The sequence below is a fragment of the Leishmania panamensis genome, assembly GCF_000755165.1.
Source record: "Leishmania panamensis strain MHOM/PA/94/PSC-1 chromosome 24 sequence".
NCBI classification, from domain to species: Eukaryota; Euglenozoa; class Kinetoplastea; order Trypanosomatida; family Trypanosomatidae; genus Leishmania; species Leishmania panamensis.
Genome location: NC_025870.1, coordinates 769,324 through 784,056, shown reverse-complemented (window position 1 = coordinate 784,056; position 14,733 = coordinate 769,324). Strand labels below are relative to the sequence as shown.

General features: G+C 57.6%; 4 protein-coding genes across 4 annotated transcripts, besides 1 other annotated feature; all 4 read left to right on the top strand.

Annotated features, from left to right (window-relative positions):
* Window positions 1-196: 196 nt before the first annotated feature.
* LPMP_242140 (hypothetical protein) lies at window positions 197-3,247 on the top strand (the record flags this gene model as incomplete). Its single annotated transcript, XM_010701251.1, has 1 exon — window positions 197-3,247. One exon carries the CDS (start codon window positions 197-199, stop codon window positions 3,245-3,247), a length of 3,051 nt encoding a protein of 1,016 aa, XP_010699553.1.
* A 1,537-nt stretch (window positions 3,248-4,784) lies between these two features.
* LPMP_242130 (glycerophosphodiester phosphodiesterase, putative) lies at window positions 4,785-5,789 on the top strand (the record flags this gene model as incomplete). The annotated part of the gene is made up of 1 exon (XM_010701250.1): window positions 4,785-5,789. One exon carries the CDS (start codon window positions 4,785-4,787, stop codon window positions 5,787-5,789), a length of 1,005 nt encoding a protein of 334 aa, XP_010699552.1.
* Window positions 5,790-8,972: 3,183 nt separating this feature from the next.
* Window positions 8,973-9,410, top strand: LPMP_242120 (hypothetical protein; the record flags this gene model as incomplete). The annotated part of the gene is made up of 1 exon (XM_010701249.1): window positions 8,973-9,410. The coding sequence occupies one exon, from the start codon at window positions 8,973-8,975 to the stop codon at window positions 9,408-9,410; it is 438 nt and encodes a 145-aa protein (XP_010699551.1).
* A 3,168-nt stretch (window positions 9,411-12,578) lies between these two features.
* Window positions 12,579-12,935: a repeat region.
* A 518-nt stretch (window positions 12,936-13,453) lies between these two features.
* On the top strand, window positions 13,454-14,419 carry LPMP_242110 (hypothetical protein; the record flags this gene model as incomplete). The annotated part of the gene is made up of 1 exon (XM_010701248.1): window positions 13,454-14,419. The coding sequence occupies one exon, from the start codon at window positions 13,454-13,456 to the stop codon at window positions 14,417-14,419; it is 966 nt and encodes a 321-aa protein (XP_010699550.1).
* Window positions 14,420-14,733: the final 314 nt, after the last annotated feature.

Sequence of the window (14,733 nt, the reverse complement as noted above, 5' to 3'; positions counted from 1 at the left end):
CTCGAAAAACGAACTGAAAAAAATTAGAACAGAGGAGACTGCGCACGTCTTCGACAACAGGAGGAGACGCACCTCTCTCGTATCGGTAGTGCCCACGAGTCTCCCTGAGCATCCATTTCGGACCAGAGCATCAGCTCTACCGACTCGGCAGGAAGTCTTTCGCTTGCACAGCTGCAACGCCGGCGGCGAAAGGAGCATGGAGGACGTTACGGAAAGTCTAGCCGCGGCGTGGAAGGAGGCGATGAAGGGCGTGAAGGTCGGTTACAAGAAAACGAAGTCGGTGCTGAAGCAAATCCCAGTGGACCGCCTCAAGGCAATCTCAGGGGCCGGTGGCGTCATGTCGCACGCCGACATCCGGCGCTTCTTCCAAGTGAAATATGGAGCCGAGGTGCGCAACACCGAGGGAGAACCCGTGGCGGCGGACGAGGTCAGCGATGTGGAGAGCTCCGACGAGGAGCCGCTCACCGACGCGCAGGTGCACGAGAGAGTGGACAAGAAGTTCTTCGACAAGACGTACAACCCTGCCAAATTTGAACTCGAGCACATGGATAACTTCGCGTACACTGATGACGAGACGGAAGGCCGGGTAATGCGCGAGGCGGCGGAGGGAAAGATACGGGAACTTCGCCAAAAGTGCAACACTGTCAGCACAACACTCAAGCGGCGAGTGTTGGCGCACCACCACGCCTTCGTGAGTGGCACAGAGAAGATTCGCGACATCAACGACAGCCTGCTCATGACCTCGAGCGACTGTAAGAAAGCACGCGCGGCGATTCGCAGGTCAAAGACATCTGTTGCTTCGCAGGTAGCGTTGCTGGCGCAGCAACGCACGAAGGAGAACGTGGAGGCGACCATTCAACTGCTGGAGGCAATGAAGGCGATGTGTGATAAGCGAACTCAGCTGATGAACCTCATCTCCAGCGGCAAGGTGCATGAGGCGGCCGGCTTCCTCAAGCGGGAAGGCTCCATCGACATGGAGAACTCGCTGACGAAAATCTACTGCATGAAATCTGTGATGGCAGAGTGGCGCTTGTACCGCGACAACTCTAAGAAGCTCACCGACTGCATCGAGGTGGTGCTCGCAGACTGCTTGACGAACAAGTTCATTGTACCCAGGTACTGCAACGCGCTTGAGGCCTCACAGCACCTCGGCTGCGCCGCCGAGACGTGCGCCTCAGTGGCAACTCTGCTGTGGCGCACGGCAGTTCAGATTCTTTGCAAGTCCCTGACAGAAGTGTCGTTTATGAAGAATGAGAACGCTCCACTAGCGGACATCGCAGAGAACATACACCCTGACTACCTCATCCTCGGCGTGCGGCAGATGGCTGCCAAGTTGATGGATTTCTTGTATCTGTACTCTACCGTGGTGCGACTCCATGAGGAGGAGCGCCACACCAACTCACCATACGCCGGCTTGCACAACCAGGCGCTGCAGCGCCTGCAGGACATGGGCCAAAGAGCCGGCCGTGACTTGGTCGAGAAGTTGACCGTGGTGCTCTCGAGCGTGCGCCTCGCCTCAATTGACCCAGACCGTGTGCTGCATCTGTTCGTGGTGGTGAGTATGCTGACAGAAGCGTTCGGCGTACTGGGACTTGAAAAGACGGAGCAGGCCGCGGCCAGAACGAAGACCAAGGCAGTGCTGCTGCGTCACATGCAGATGCACTTCCAGACACCTAAGGCCCACGAAGTGCTGGCCTTCATGGCAGAGGACGACTGGACCGTTAGCGCTGTCTCTCCTCAATCCCTGAGCATGGTGAAGCCGTTGTCCCCGAACAATTTCAAGAGCTTCGTCAAGGAGGTGAAGCATTACCTGCACCAGGGAGTTGATGACAGCCTCCTCGCTGCAGGGACGATGCCGTTCATGGAAAACCCGTTCCTCACTCAGAAAATTCTCGAGCCCGCTGACACGTCCAGCCTTGTGCAGACGCAGACTTTCGGTGCCTACTGGGCGACGGTGAATACGGGTCGCGCGGCAGACGTCACCGGTGACTCTGAAGAGTTCGCCTCCCCGACGGACAACGTAGGGCCTGGTGTAGAGGCGGCTCCGCTGAGTGCGCCTGTCGGCAGCCAGAACACCGCTACACTTGCGTCGTCAGTGGGCATGCCGCCCTCCGTCCTCACTTCCAGTGCCATTTCCGTCACCAACGCTTTCCTCGAGTACCAGGCCCGCATAACAGTGCGGTTTCCTCCCTTGGCAGCCGATATCCTTGGCTGGTGCGAAGAATTGCTGTGCCTCTATTTCTACACTGTCGTGGATAGCTTTGTGTCGGTGTCGCGCAGTGTGCCAATCGAGCATCAGGGCGACTTCTCCGTGACCGCACAGCGAGTGTTAGCTGGGGTTCGTGCAGCAGGAGAACGTGCGGTGGGGGCGGTCAACGGGCAGTACACACCGAAGGATCATGACCGGCATCTCTACGGCGGCGGCGGTGTCGGCAGCACCAGCGTGTCGACCTCGCGATTCCCGCCCGTCGTGTGGGGCCGTCTATCCAACGAGCTCACGAGCGCCGCACAACAGTTTGCTGTTGGCAACCGCACAGTGGCGTGCCAGTCGGTGCTTAGCCTCATCCTTTTCTACGAGGCCACCATCCAGACAATAAGCCCGCTCCTTCCAGTGACCGTGACGCAGCCCTACATGCAGCGGTGCCGCATGCTCTACGGAGCGGCGCACGAGGTGCTGCATGTGTGCATCCACCGACTATGTCAGGCTATTCTCCCCGTGGAGAGCGTCTGCAACAACATCGCGAAGCTGAAGGGCAGCAAGGACGAAGTGACGGTGAGTTCCTACGTGGGGCAGCTTGTGGGTAGCATGAAGACTCTCAACGAACAGCGTGTGCCGATGCCTACCCCGGCTCTCGAATCGGTCTTCTTACAGCGTCTCATCTTTGCCGCGCAGGCTGTGCTGGTGCGAGAGTACAGTAAACTCTCCAAGAAGCGCATGAACGACTTCTTCGTGATGCAGCTACAGGTGGATGTGCAGTCCTTTCAGCAGCAAGCCACCTCCATCTTTGGCAAGTCTTCGGTCGTGATGCCCGACTACGTACTGCGGATGGTGAAGGCGGGCTTCTTCGCGAGTGAAAAGGCGCAGTGCCTGAAGTGGGTGCGCTCCAATCACACCCTGTACTACAGTGTGGACCTAGTCAGCTGGTTTGGGGCAGCTGATAGGCCCTTCATGCTACAGCTGGAGGACCTGTTGGTTCGGGAGCTGAAGCACCAGGATATCCTTCCCATGGATGGCTTTGCCCTCTGAGCCCTCATCTCGAAGGGCAGCACGTCGCTGTCTACCTGTCCACTCCCTTTCATGTGTGTGTGTGTGTGTGTGTGCGGACCCAACCACATTCTTGCCGGCGGCACCTTTTGTCTGCTGGCCACTACCGCGTTGTGAGGTGCGGGCGTGTGTTGTTTGCTTCTCACGCCTCCTTTGTCGTTTGGTGCCTCGACTCATTTTGCGCTTCCTCGTCGCTAATCGGTGCCCCTCCTTTCCCACCCACACCCCCACACCTCTTACACAGAGTCAAAGGCGCGCTCAAAAGGCACGACCCACACCCTCGCCGGTGTGCCACCACCCCCATCCACCACCGTTTCCACGTACATTATGCACAGGCGCCACTTCTCCACTAGGAGGAAAAGCGATGTAGCAGTGGGGGGAGAGTGGAGCCGTTAGCGCGTGCTCGCTTGTGTGTAGTGCTCACTCGTGTGCTCTCCCTTGTTTGCAATGCCTGCTTTCCTGTGTGTCGCGCTTGCTGCCGCTACTTCCTTGATATGGATGTGCGTGTTGTGCATTCCTGGTGCATTTTGTCTCTATGAATGCCTATCGCACTTATACGCACTGTCACTTATGTGCGCCAACTTTTCTCCTTCTTGAGCTGCTGTTTAAGCCCAGCACAGATGCCTCCTCTCCCAACTCACCCTCTGCAGACTGCGACAACGTGTCACAGCGTAGCGCACGTTCCCTCCCCATCGGGCTGTATGGGTGTCGGCGGGGAAAGGGGAAATGCTGCGACCGAGCGAACAAAAAAAAAGGAACATGCCAAACTCGTTCAACATACGACGACGCGCGTGCACGTGTGCGGCGCCTCTTCTTCGTCGTGCGTGTTCTCGCCGAGCTTCGGACAGAAGAGCATGCGGTAACGAAACCCACTGCAACAGGAAATGATAAGGAGAACGAGAGCGCGGTAGCAGCAGCTTATGTTGGGCCTAGAAGAGCTTGTAAAGGCACTCAGGGTGCTTTCCGCTCTACCCCTCCCCTCCCTCCCTCCCCCCTCGCTGCCCAGAAACCGAACATGTTGATATTCGGAACCGCGTGTACGTGAAGAGAGGGGGGGTATTTTCCTTCGCTTGTGCCTCGCTCTGCCTCTCATACGCTTCCATTCGGAGGGATTATACAGCTTAGCATCGCCCAAGCTCAAGTCCCTTTCCCCCCTTGTAGGCTGCCTGGGCCTCCCTTCACTGTTTCTGCGTATGCCGTCCCTCCTCCTTCCTCCCAGGAAACCCCCCTTGCTCTCGCTTTCTCCTTGGCCTTCTGATTTCTTCCGTTGAACTCCCTCGCTAGTCTCTGTCCTTACTCTACCCTTTCTCTTCCTTCTGTCCGCCGCCTGTGCATGGCATGTGGCACAACGCAGGAGCGCCGGAGGGCTACAGCAACTGCAGTCTCTCATCTCCGCCTTCTACACGCACGCTCGAGTGAGTGAGTGAGTGTGTGTGTGTGTGCGCATTCCTTAACAAGCATCTAGTCTGCCGGCACATTCGCCGCTTGGCCCCTCCTCCCTCCCCTGCCGCGCTGAACAATGAAGTTCGCACTTTTGCTCAGTGGTGTTGGAGCGGCGTTGGGGTGGTCGTACTTGAGGCACATTCAGCTACCCGCGGGCCCGTCGCGACTCCCGTGGAGCGGCGTGGTGTTCGGGCACCGCGGTTGTCGTGGTGTGACGGGGATACCGGAGAATACACTGGAGGCGTTCCGGTACGCCGCCGCACACGGGTGTGGCGGTATCGAGTGCGACGCTCGCCTCACCAAAGACAACGAAGTCGTCCTCTTTCACGACGCATTCGCCAGCGGCCACCTCCGTGGCGTCCCACCGATGCGCCGCATCGATGAGCTGACGCTGTTTGAGCTGCGGCAGTGCAGATTCATGGCCGACCCCACGGAGAAGATTCGCGTTCCAACACTGGAGGAAGCCATATTATTCTGCCGTGACAACAACATGCGCATGCTGATTGAAGTGAAGGAGTTGAAGCGAGCGTACCTGTGCACAGACAAGGTGCTCGACCTCTACCGCCGCTACTCAGACTACATGCACGATCAGACCACCCTTATTTCCTTCCACAGCGGAATCCTCTACCATGCCAGGAGGGTGGACAAGAAGGTTGCTGTGTGCCAGCTCTACTCTACCAATGTGGTGCACTCATGGCTTTCCCAGAACATCGACACGCTGCCGTGGGTACTGCGTCTCTGTCCAGCGCTGTGGAACCGCGTGCTGCCGTTTGTACAAGAGAGGCTAATGCCGTGGGTGGCGGGGTGCTCCATGGTGGGACCGCATTATGGCCTGTTCACCGAGTTGAGCCGCAGGCGGTGGGTTACACGGAATATCTGCATGTATCTATGGGGGTTCGAGCGCGCCGAGCAGTGCACGCCAGCGATGCGGCAGCCAGGTGTGTGCATCTCGGGCGATGACCACTACGAATGCTTTGTAACGCCGAAGCCACCTCCAGACTACGACATATTTGGCGATCGGCAGCGTGAGCTGGAGAGAGAGCAAGAGGAGGCGTACAAGCGCTTGCGCATTGACAAGTGACGGGTAAGCGACAATAACATGTCGCTTGGCGGCCGGTAAGAGGCGCGTGGATGGGTGGAGTGTGCGACTGATAAGCTTAGGACTCATGCAATTGTAGCGCAGCGCTCAGCACATACCCACCTCACCCCCCCCCCCTCACTCCCTCACTCAGCCCTGCAGCTCGTTTTGCTTTCTGGCAGTCTCCCCACCTTGCTTTATGAGGAAGCGGGAGGGCATCAAAGGGGCGTGCAGGAGTAACTTAGCGGTACACGTGCGCTGAGGTGCCCACGTGTACCGACATGTCCACACAGCAGTAGGATCACAGTGCTTGCGGGTCTTCGCTGGAACTAGTGGTGTTCAGCAAGCCGCTGGACCCTGACCGCTCTCCCCTCTGTGTGTGACTCTCTGAATTCGCCACGAGGTTCTTGGCGCGCCACAATTGTGCTTCTATCCCTTGTTGCTCCTCCTTCCATCATCGCTTACGCGTTGAGCTACACACGCACAGGTAAAGCAGTGACACACACACCCGCATGTACGGATGTGGATGTAATGGCAGCAGTGGTCGCATGACAACTTCTGTTTCGGCGGCTGCGATGGACGAAGGCCGACGATACACTCTGTGTTTCCTATGCTCTGGAGGGTCAATCTCGCTTTACCTCCCTTACTGCACTAACGAGGGAGTGCGGAGCGCTGCGTGTCACCGTTGTATGAATCCACATGAGGCCTCCACCAAGTGTGCACCTTGAAGTCGTCTTCCCTTGCAACACATCGTCCCCCTGTCGTGCACGCATCCCATCCTTGCACTTTCCTTTCTCTCCCCCTTCCACCTGTCTTAGGCTCAGTTTTATTCTTCGGTTGTGCGAAGCGCTGTGCCTGCTCTTGCGCTGACATCATACATCGCTTACCGCACATCGACAAGCGCACTGTGACGGGCACAGACACAGGGGGAAAGACACAGCCGCTCTTTCGACGAGGCAAAAACACCAAAAGTGTGAGTGCGAGAAACGACGATTCTGTCGCGAAGGACAATTTGCTGGAACCTTCCCCAGAGCGCATCCACTGTACCCTACTTGTTTTTTCCGAACCCCAGCACCGTGCACTTCCTCGCCGCTGCACACCCCACTCCCTCCCCTCTCCCCTCACTCGTGCGTACCACTGGTGCTGCAGTCGAGGGTGACCAAAGGGTCCTCTCAATCCTCATCTTCCCCTGACTCTCTCTCTTGCCCTCGCCCCTCCTCCAAAGCAGGGAGGCGGTGTGCACAGCTCCTCATCTGCGTCACCGAAACCATGTCACGCCCCTGATGCCCCTGATGGGTGCCGAGCGCTCATTTGCCGTGAGTGAGCGGCCGCAGCCACAGTCTTTGTCCGCGCAATGACACCCCTCCGTCACCAGTGTGGTGCCCTTCCTACTGGTGTCTTCCTTCAGTTTGCACACCTCATCACATCACCACGGTCGGTACGTGGACCACCTCTCCATCGGTGGCGGACAGCTCTCCGACGAGTTGAACTTCTACGGCGCCACAGCGTTGCAGGGTACATGCCGATGAACAAGGTGACGCGCTGGTTGAAGTGCTTACCGCTGCCGGTGGTACACACGCTGCCGGCTAGCTGGTCGGATGGGGAGAGTGAGGTCGAAGGCCGGATTCGCCCTAAAGGCAGCCCCATCGATCCGGCAGAGGAACGCTGGAACACCCGCACTATGTATCCGCCCTTGTGTTGCACAGCTCTTCGAAGACGCCCGCGATGGAGAACGAAAGGAGCAGAAGGTGCGTGCCAATATTCTGTGCCAGTGAAGTGGCGTTGCCGTCTCGCTTCTTGTGGCGCGCGTTACGTTGTCGTTAGCACGCGCGTGTACCAGAGGTCTTGTGTGTGGTGGTGCCCATGCGCTACTGCCCTTTCGTATCTTCGTTTCCGTATACTTCTACATCTCTCTCTCTCTCTGTGTGTGTGTGCGTGTGTACTTCTCTGCTGTCGCTGTGCCTCGATTGGTGCCTTCAGGTGTTTCGCCTTTTGCCCTCCCCCCCTCCCCCCTCCCCCTTTTCGCTACTTTAGGCTCGTCTCACTTTCGTTACGTCCATGGCAGGGGATGGGGAAGGGAGGGCCGTTCCCCATGCGCTCTTCTCCCCTGCCCCACGCAGCACACTGCTTCGTCCCTCTCACTCTGTCTCGGTGATGCGAGTTGTGCAGCTGGGAGGAGGCGGCAGTGGTAGCGGGCCAAAGAAGAAGCTCAAAGAGGAAGAAGAAAGGCTGGAGACTGTGAAGGTAGTGAGCACGAGAAGTGCCGCCTTGAGGCAGCGGGGGCGGAACTCCAGGACAGCAAGTGTGGTTCTCTATGCGCAGGAGGCTGGTGGGGGAGAAGAGCCGGGGCATGATCACGGAACCCCTGCTGACCCCGCCCCCGCTTCCCCCTCCCCTTCCCTCTCTTTCTCTTTGTTCTCTGCGAAACGTAAACGTTGAGTCTTCTCGAAAACAGCGGCAGTTTTTCGCTTGATTGGCCGAGCTCTCGTTGCCGAGGGGTGGAGGGGTGGGACAGCGATAAGTGATGTTGGGGTCCATTATATGCCCGCTCCCGCCTGCGGCAGTCGGGGGGACATACATGTATCCGTGCGCTGAGATGCCGAGGTGCCTTGGTGTATGGATGTGTACCTTCTTGCTTGTACTCCTGCTCATCTTCTCCGCACACCCAACTCCCCATGCACTGTAGTATCAGTACTCCCAACAGTAGCAGCAGCCGATTCTTACATCACAAGCGACTTCTCCAGCGTCGCAGCGCACTGGCGTAGATCACGTGCTCAACACAACGAACAGTCCACGGCGTATGTGTGCCTCTTCATGGGCGACGTACTTCTGATCTTTTTTCCTTTGCACTTTCCTTGCGCTTACATCTCTCCCTCCTCGTCCTCTTTCCTCTCCTCCGCGTTGCTGAGCCCGCCTCCGTTTCTCCTTTGCAGTCACACACACACCCACACACGCATACGCATGGGCGAGCAATCGTTGCACATCCCCAGCCAGCGCCATTGCCAAGACCCGCCCCGTTTCGTTGGAGCAAACAGAGGAAGGCGACGAGCAGGCAGCACGTGCGCGTTGCTTTCCATCTACTCTCTTCCTCCTCAGGCCACAAAGCTTTCTTGAGCTCGTTACTTTATTTCTGCTTCCCAGCGCAGCGCACTGATTCTCCCTGCGTCAGCCCTGTCTACTAGTACAATGGGTCACACAATCACCCGCAACAAACCCCAGTCGGAGAAGCTGAAGGAGGCTATTAAGACCAATGAGACACCATCGCCCGTCACCGCTAAAAGAGGCGCGCAGGTGATCGCTGTTACGCACGAGAAAGTGCACAGAATTGACTTGGACCAGGGCCTGACAGAGGAAATGATCGAAGGGCTGACAGGTAGCAGTGACAGCAGCGTTCATAGCAAAAAAAAGAAGGAGGCGCTCAGCGACTGGATCACCGCGGCAAACTGCGCTGAGAGACACAACGTGGATGTCTTGAAGCAGCATGAGGACAGCATGCGCGCCCTTACAGCTATGCAGATGGCGAGAAACGAGCTCCGCAGTTTAAGTAAGTTGCGCCACCGTAGATCCTCTAGGTCCAAGGACTCGAGGGGTGGTGGTTCGTTGGACACCGATCTGCACGCCTGATCAGGTGCATCATAGGAACAGCGGCATCAAAAAGCGGAAGGAGAGAGAAGCAATGTACGCGCTATGATAGTCAACACATATATGCACGCGTCCCTGTGTCCGCGTGTGCGTGCAGACCTGTCGAGAGAGGCGAGAGAGAAAACACAGAAGAGGTTGCATCGTGTTGTGCGGTGGTGGGGTTTGATTGGGTTACCGTTAGCACGTTCAGGACGCTATTGGGGCAGCATCCTCGCTGGCACACCCCACTGTTGCAGTCACCCAGCGACTGCACCTTCTACGTCCTCCATCCTTTCTGAGTACATCTATGTGCGTGGGTATGTATTGGTGAGTTTGTGTGTGTGTATGTGTCATGCAACAGTAGCTCTCCTGACGTCAGTGCTGCTTTACCCCCTCGTCGTCTCGCTATCTCTGTGCACGTGCGTTCTCTCTGCGCATAGCGGATGAAGTGCTGCAGGCTCGTTTCTTTCCCTGAGTATTTTCACTTCCTCCTCGTTTGTGCGTGTGAAGCGCGTTAGCGGTATTCATGCCTGCATGCATGAATGCGTCTTTCCGTGCCTCGTTCTTTCGATTTGCGCGAGTTGAGCGAGTGATGCGGCGCCACGGAGGTGTGTGGTGTGGAGAAAAGGATGGAAGGCCTTCGGGCGGTGGCGACGGCGGTAGAGGGCTGTATGAAGGTCCACAGAGCTTTCCGAATTGAAGTTGTTACATCTCACTCGATTCTCCGTATCACCCTGACTCTCTCCTCTGCCGTTCTCCTGGGTCCCCTCGTACGTCTCGTACGATTCAAGCTGTGTATGTATGCACACGCCGTTCTCAGGTCGCTTGTGCTTATGCAGGGTCAAGCGTAGCCAGTGGGGCAGTGTATGTCTGGCCTTTGGCGTGGTTTTCCTCTTAGCACGTTCTTCTTCCTAACCAGCGTACCCCTCCATTGTCGACAGCCCTCTCTCTCTGTGTCAATTCACATGCAAGTAGGCGTGTGAGTGGGCATGCAGCACCTCTTCGCTGCTCATCTCGCACTCCTTTGCAGTGCACTTCTGGCACCTGACGTGGGCCTTTCCAATTCATTTATCGCATGGCGTGTGGGCGCGCGGTGATGCGCTGCCTTTCTGCTCGGTCTGCCACTCACAGCCGCATTGGCGCTCATTATGTGCATATACTTTTTGGTTGGTGCTTCCGCTTCTTCGTCTTCGTTGTCTGCGTGTGTGTGTGTGTGTGTGTGTGTGTGTGTGTCTATGGGTGTTCTTGGAAGGCTGCATCGCTGCTGTGCGCACGTACCCGAGATGCTCCCTCTTTTCCTTCTTCTCATCTCTCATATGGCGCCACCCAATTATTTCTCGCGTTCGGCCGTTGTCTCTTCCGTCCTCCATCCGCTCATCGCTCTTCCCTCGCCTCTTTGGCGAGCTGAGGTGGGGTGAAGGTGGACGCAAAGCAGCGCGAGCACACATCCAACGGGAAAAAAAAGGGCGCGTGCAACCCGCCAGGACGTACCTCCGCTTCTCCTCTCTTGTAGACTGGCTGCGTGAGAGCGTACCGGTTCGCGTTGTCACTGCTGCCTCTCTTCTTTGCTACTGTCACGCTCAGGGAACGCATTGTGCTAACGCGTGTACAGATACATCAGCGCTCGCCCTCCTTGCTCACTCTCCTCCTCGTCCTCGGAGGAGCAAGAGATCTCGACAGCCACAGCTGAAGGACAGCGTCTGTGCTTTGAAGAAGGGCGGTCCATGCGGCTATCATCGTACAGATAACACGGAGCGACATGCGTCTCACGGGAGAAAGGAGCCCCGGGGAAGACTGTGTGCACCATTGGACGAGTGGAGCGGAAGAGACGACGTGGTTGATGTAGCAACGTAGGGTGGAGGAGTCCCCTCGCGTGTGTGTGTCCGCCCTTGTGCTGTTGTGTCTGCTCGTTTGCTTCTTTTTTTTTCGTGCTCCTCTTTTAGCTTCGTCATGTGCGGCCTCCCCCTTCCTCAATCGCTCTTTCCGGATGTCATTTCAGCAACAGCACGCGCAGCGAGTATGCATGTGTGGGCTGGCGTGCACACACACACACACACGCAAGCACCCTTCTCCTTGCGTGTATTCGCCTTTTCCTGCTCCTTTCCGGGGCCGTTCTCAATTGGCTGATTATCAATTTTCAGCTTTCTCCTTTCCCCTTTTGCCTCCACCTCCACCTCACTTCACCCCGCCGCCTGCTTGCCCCTCATTATCCCTAACATACTGTGCCCCTCCCGCCTCTTTCTTTGCCTCCGTTCCCTCCCCCTCCCCCATTGTCGGCCCTCTTCTCCACTTCGTGCGCCACTGCGCGTGTGCTCGTGTGAGTAAACGATAGGCAGTCTCCCTTTCCCCCTTTCTGCCCTCTCTCAGTGCAATTTTTGTCTGTTGCCTCGCCGCGGTGGCTCCTTTGATTGCCCATTGATTTACGCGTCTGTTTTGCTGTGCGCCCCTCCCTCTTCTCCAATACGGATGCTGCACTGCTGCTCAACAAGGCGCCACCACGTGTTTCCCATATGTGTTGTGCGTCCTTCTCTTTTCCTTTCCCTCCCTCTCTCGGCTTGCAGCTTCTGGCCATCACCCATCGCCCACTCTTACGCGGTGCAGTGATGCGCGCTTGTTGGCGGTGCACATGCCTGCGTCTCTCTCTCTCCCGCTTCTTCGCGCACTGGTGCACATAAGCGGTGGAGCAGCGAAGGGGAGGGAAGAGCGAGAGAGTGTCTTCTGTGTTACTGCGTGTATTTGTATGTCTCTCTTTATAGGCGTGTGTCCATGCAAAAGGGCACTTCCACAACTTCCCTCCTCCAGACAAGGTGCCTCTCTTTATCTGCGTCTCTCCTGGTGTGGGTCTTGATATTACTTACAACCCCTCTCCGTGCACTCCTCATCCGCTCTTACCCCACTGGTGTGTCGCATTGCTCGAGCAAGCGGAAAAGAGAAAGTGGGCGATGCCGCAAAGGTGCAGCTTAGTTCGTCTATGTAGAAACAGCCTCCCAACAAGAAGCAAATGTTTTTTCCACCAACCCCACTCAAGGAAACAGTGAAGAGGTCGGTGTGTGGATCTAACAGCGCTACCACTGTCAAGACAGTGTGCCTGCTCTCTAACGCCCTCTTCGGCCACACAAACTCCTGCAGTGGGATCACCTGCCAGTGTCTGTGTACGCACGTTTCAGCTCGTTTTTCCCCTCAGCGCATTCATTCTCTGCCACAGAGCAGCGGGGTGAAGCTCAACTCCACCCCGCAGCGCTGTCACAGACCCACCGCGTGCGGTGCGAGGCAGCCGTAGGCAGCCAGGGCCTGGCGAGATGCACCCGAGCCCCGCTGACACTCTGCCCCTCCTACGGGGGTGGGGCAAGCGTGCTCCCGGTTGCAGGTCGCCCCGATGCCACGTCGTCGAGGGCCTGACCGCCGACGTCAGTGGAGATGAGTCGCACCGACCTTCCAGCATTGGCAGGGCTATGGGGGCTGTCTGGCTTCCTCAGATTGAGTGTGGGCTACTGGGCAGTGGGATGCCACGCGCCATGGCGGGACCCCTGCCATCGGGGTTTCCTCACGTAAAAAAAGAGAATCGGTGACACTCGGCGCGCACACGCCCCCGACTCAAGCCCATTTGCTTAATTCTATCCACCACTCCATCGCCTCCTCCCTGCCCCCTGTCTCTCCGATCGTCGTTCCTCTTCACCTGTGCGATGTGCGAGTGCACCCGCTGTGCCGTAGCACCCCTCTTCACACCTGCGGCTCTTTTCTTGTGTGTTCTCTGTCCCCAGCTGCTCTCCTCGACGTCCCAGTCCACAAGTGGGTACGCCGAGAGAGAGTCACCAAGAGCAGCCACCACTTGCATCTGGAGTGGTGCAGGAGGAAGCAGCCCGCGGCCACCTCAACAACGACCTCCTGCCCCTGCGCGCGTTGGCACAGAGTCGCTTCAACGTTGACAAGCACGCACAAGCCTTCGCCAGTCGATCTCTAGCCGCGTCGAATTATCTCGCTTCTCCACGTAGTCTCTCACTGTACACCCACCGTGTGCATCATCCTCAGCGACTGCAGCGCCAGTCATGGCGTCCCCATTCCCTTCGTCCCACGAACACTCCACTACCACGCGGGACTATCTCTTCCGGACCCTCTACCTCCGGCGTGAGATGTTGCTGCTCGCCACCCACGGCACCGCTTCTGAAATAACCTCGACTACAAAAGGGAAGGACGAAGAGCAGCCCAGCCCCGCAACCTCGGTAGAGCCAGCGAGCAGCACACGCCAAGATGTGTTGCTGCTGCCGCCGCTCTACTCCTTGGATGGCCTGTCGCTGACGCCGTCCGCTAGCGACGAGTCGGCCTTTGGGGAAGACCCGATGCTCAAGCAGGACCATGCGTGGAACGGCCTTGTGCATGTGCGCTCATCCTCCTCGCCTTGGCACCGTGGCTGCTTTGCATTCTACGTGTACTTCCCTAGTCGGTATCCCTTTGAACCGCCCATTATCGAACTTGCCGGGCCACTCCGGAGCCACCCGCTTCTTCAGGAACGCTGCTTGCAGTGTCTCGGCCAGCGGAGCGGCGCCGCCGGCCATCCACTCGGCATTCCCTCGTGTGACAGCGCCGTCACGACGACGCGCTCGGCACCGGCCAGGCGTGTGTTTGTGCCGTTTGAGGAGGTGTACGCCACCATCGACCCCATGCGAGTGTCTGTCATGTCAGTGCTAATCCGACACATGCACCTGATCTTCCACCCAGCCGAGTGGCCTGTCTCGTGGCGACCGCCATCAATGGAGGCTGATCCTACCGCCCACGACTCCAGCACGGTGAATCACATTCTCGCCCGCCGCGATGTGGAGCGGCGCAGTGTAACTCAGGAAGTGCTTCTGCTGAAGCCGTTCGAGCAGTACGTTGGCACCGAAGTGATGGAGCACTTCCTCAACGTCTGGGAGGCGAGCGAAGGCGACGCGGGCGACGACGTGACGGACACCGTCACCGTTGACGAGGCAGACTGGTACACTCGTGAAGTCCTTCCGCACCTCCTGCACTCCTGAGCTGCACGCAGTGACTTGCGCCGGAGATGATGAAAACGAAATCGATATGTACTGTTGTGGCGTCCCTTGGCCACTATCACGTAGCTGCACTGCTCTTTCCATTTATTCTTACTGCGTGTGTATGTGTGTACCCGCCACTCACAGAAAGGTCACGTGCACACCCCGGGGAGAAAGAGGGGAAAACGAAGGCTTTGCTCTCCCTCCCCCTCTCTTGGAGTAGTTTGGATATGCGCCTGTGGGACTCGGCAGCACATGCGTGCATCTTGGTTCTGCTTCTTCTCACTCGCTCTCGCTCGCTACTGTATACTCCGTGC